Source organism: Marmota marmota, unplaced genomic scaffold (genome assembly GCF_001458135.2).
Source record: "Marmota marmota marmota unplaced genomic scaffold, marMar, whole genome shotgun sequence".
Lineage (NCBI taxonomy): Eukaryota > Metazoa > Chordata > Mammalia > Rodentia > Sciuridae > Marmota > Marmota marmota.
Window position 1 is genome coordinate 11,434,152 of NW_026000211.1, and position 2,935 is coordinate 11,437,086.

The following is a 2,935-nucleotide window of genomic DNA, read 5'->3' on the forward strand; positions in this document are numbered from 1 at the left end:
ACGAATGCCTAAGATGCATGCAAGGTGGATGAGGTTTGGAGCACCTGGAGAGCTGAGAATCCCACGCCCAAGAGATGCTTCTAAGAAATGTGTAGGGCTTCATTTAGACTCCTTTTCTTTTAGATTCCGCAGCGGGATTCTTTCCCATATAAATTACTGAGGGCCATTACCTTGGCCCCTATTGGCATCGCTCCCTTGGCATGTCAGAGGGAATGGTTGTGGATGAGCAACAGCATGTAACAAAGAAATCCATCTCTTTGGGTCTTTATCAGAAAACATTTATTGTCAAGGGGCGATTCTTAAGAAAAATAATTCAATAATTTTTCTCACCCAGAATTTTGATAACACAGTATTTACACCTGTACAATATATACAGCATTTTCCTAAGCAGCGCTCAAAGCGAAGAATAAACTAGCGGGGTGGGGGAGGGGTGTCAGAGCACCGGGGGGTGCTGGGGCGTGTGCAGGTTAAGGGCGTTGGGGTGGGCATGGCCTATCAGGTTGAGGTAATGCCGGTCGAGGCCCTGCACCGGTGTTAGGAAAGGGCTGTGCTGCTGCGCTGGGCTTGGGAGCGGCACCGGTGCGCTGGGCAGGTAAGGCAGCGCCGGGCTGCGAGCAGCGCCATGTGGCCAGGGGAAAGGCCCCGGGGCAGCGCCCTGTGGGAACACAGTGGCCTCTCCCGGGCTGTGGCCTGCTAACTCAGGCCCCGCAGGGTGCAGTTGGTAGGAGAAATCCGGCTCCGGGAGCGAACTCAGCGGCGGGAAGGCCGGCTCCGCGCCCAGGCGGGCCTTGGACTGCAAAAACGCCAGGATGCGCGCGTACTTGGTGTCTTTGGTCTCCATCCGCTCCACCGTGGTGAGGTAATGCACCAGGTTCTTCATGCACTCATGGTAGCCATAGTGGAAGTAGTTTGCAAACTCCGCTAGAAGTTCTGCTGAAGGGGCAAGAAAAATGGTAGCAAAGCGGGAGGTGGGGGAGAATCCTAACCAGTTCCTTCCCTATCGCGAGTTAAGGAGGGTGCTGGCCATCTCCCACCACATATTCCGATCAAAGTTCTCATTTGAAGCGCGCGCTCTTCTCTTCACAGTTGAGAGACTGGAAACTCCAGATGAAGATCCCTTTTCCCGCAGAGCCTGACCACACCCACCCACCTGAAAAAAGGCGATGGAACCAGCCTCTCTAGAAACCATTCTCCTTCACCGCCTCGCCGTCGCCCAAGCGGGACAGTCGCTTTAGAAAGACCCCCTTTTGTCCCTCTGCTCTGGCTACTTCCCTCTAGTAGATTTGTCTGGGAGGCTCCTTCACTCCCACTCCCAGCCCCCAGGTCTCAGTGTGGCGCAACCTCCCGGCCCAGATTTCCGGTTCCCTAACCCACGCCCACCTTTTTCCCTTCCCCGGGGAAAATCAGCAGAGTGTAGAGCTCTCAGGTATTGAACAGTCATCTCCAGGATCTCCGCCTTCTCCAGCTTCCCGGAACTCTGCAAAAGGAGAGGTTCCTTGAAGCGGCCCAGCGGTCGCAGGCCAACCCTAACCGACTGGGAGGGCACGGTTTTATCTGGAGGGGACTTGAGAGTAGAACGCTAAGGCGGATCTGCGTGAGAGCTGCATAAGGTTCAATCAGTGCTCAGGTCCCAGGTGAGCCAGGCCGGTACTGGAAGCGTCCACACACATCTCCGCGGGGAGTGACAGTGGAGGGTTCTCAACGCCTGGCACCCGGCTCACGCTACAAATATTACCTGCTTTGCCAGGGCCATGGGCACGGTCTTGCCCAGCTCATTCAAGCAACGGTTGATTCGGTCTCTCCTCCGCTTTTCTATCACTTTATGAGAAACAGGGGTTCTCTGTGAACAGAGGTTTTTACATTTAGGATGTTATCCAAGACACCGCTATAGTAGCTGTGTGCTCAGAGGTTCTCCCCAAGAAGGAAATCCTCCTCCGCCAACTCGGACCAAGGGAGCTCTGTCCCCTCCCGCTGGTGCTGGCGCATTCCACTTCCAATCACCCTACCCGCTCAGGTCACTGAGCCGTGCCGAGCGTCAGGGCTTTGGAGAGGTGGCCACCAGCCTCTGGGCTTGACCTTCTCCCCTCTTAAGGTTGAGGACTCTCCTTTCTTTATCTCCATCCCCTTCCCAAACCACTTAGGACTCCTCCACACGCAAAATCCCGTGTGGAAAAGTCTCCCATCGGTCTAGCCAGGTGGCTGGTGGGTGAGTCATACGCCTACACCACCAGGGCGCAACGACTCACTCTGCGTTCCTTGAGCTTGTCTGACATCCTGGTCAGTATGCGCCCTCGGGAGAGGCGGTGGCGCTAGGCACCCGTCCTTTTTCCACCTCGTGTGCCTCTTCCAGTGTCCCAGGTAGACTGCAGCCTTCCAACTCTGAGGGGCTGCCTTATAAAGCGGTCATCTAAAACTCCAAGTGCATTCACGAGTTGAATTATTCCATAGGATTAGGGGATCTGCGTTTGGAGGATGTATGCATTCAAGATCAGTTTTAAAGAAGTTAAGAAAAAAAAATTAGCAACCGAGGGGGGTGAGCTGGGGGCAGATCAGCTTTGTTAATCCACGTGGCCCTTCAAAGGACACGTGATCGGCTGAGGAATAACATTTGCATGGCAACAGCCCGGGCGGGAAAAGGAGGCGGTAAACTGGAGCCGGCGGGCGAGCGAGCGCCTGCAGCAGCCTTGGGCGCGGAGCGCAGGGGCGCAGTGGCTGCGGGCACCGGGGGGCGAGGACCCTCACAAAACAGTGTCGCCTCCTTTAGTCCCACCGCTGAGTCTCACACGATCGCCTGTTTACAAATCCCAGCAAGCCCGCCGTCCCAGCGCCGAGTGCGTTTTAAAGCCTGTCCAGAGTCATTAAAGTAATTAAGTAAGCCTTTAATAGGCTGTTCCGCCGGGTTCAAGGGAGAGCTCTTGGAGACGGAGGCGCCCCG

The 2,935-nt window shown here is 55.6% G+C and overlaps 1 protein-coding gene across 2 annotated transcripts; it reads right to left on the minus strand.

The window, feature by feature from the left end:
• Window positions 1-256: 256 nt before the first annotated feature.
• On the minus strand, window positions 257-2,709 carry Helt (helt bHLH transcription factor). Of its 2 annotated transcripts, none has more exons than XM_015486069.2 (4): window positions 2,247-2,709; window positions 1,736-1,840; window positions 1,381-1,477; window positions 257-930 (listed from the first exon to the last, which is right to left on the minus strand). In XM_015486069.2, the coding sequence occupies exons 1-4, from the start codon at window positions 2,271-2,273 to the stop codon at window positions 434-436; spliced, it is 726 nt and encodes a 241-aa protein (XP_015341555.1). In that variant the 5' UTR covers window positions 2,274-2,709; the 3' UTR covers window positions 257-433. The 2 variants fall into 2 exon arrangements, with proteins under 2 accessions (XP_015341555.1, XP_015341554.1); XM_015486068.2 differs by having other exon boundaries at window positions 257-933.
• Window positions 2,710-2,935: the final 226 nt, after the last annotated feature.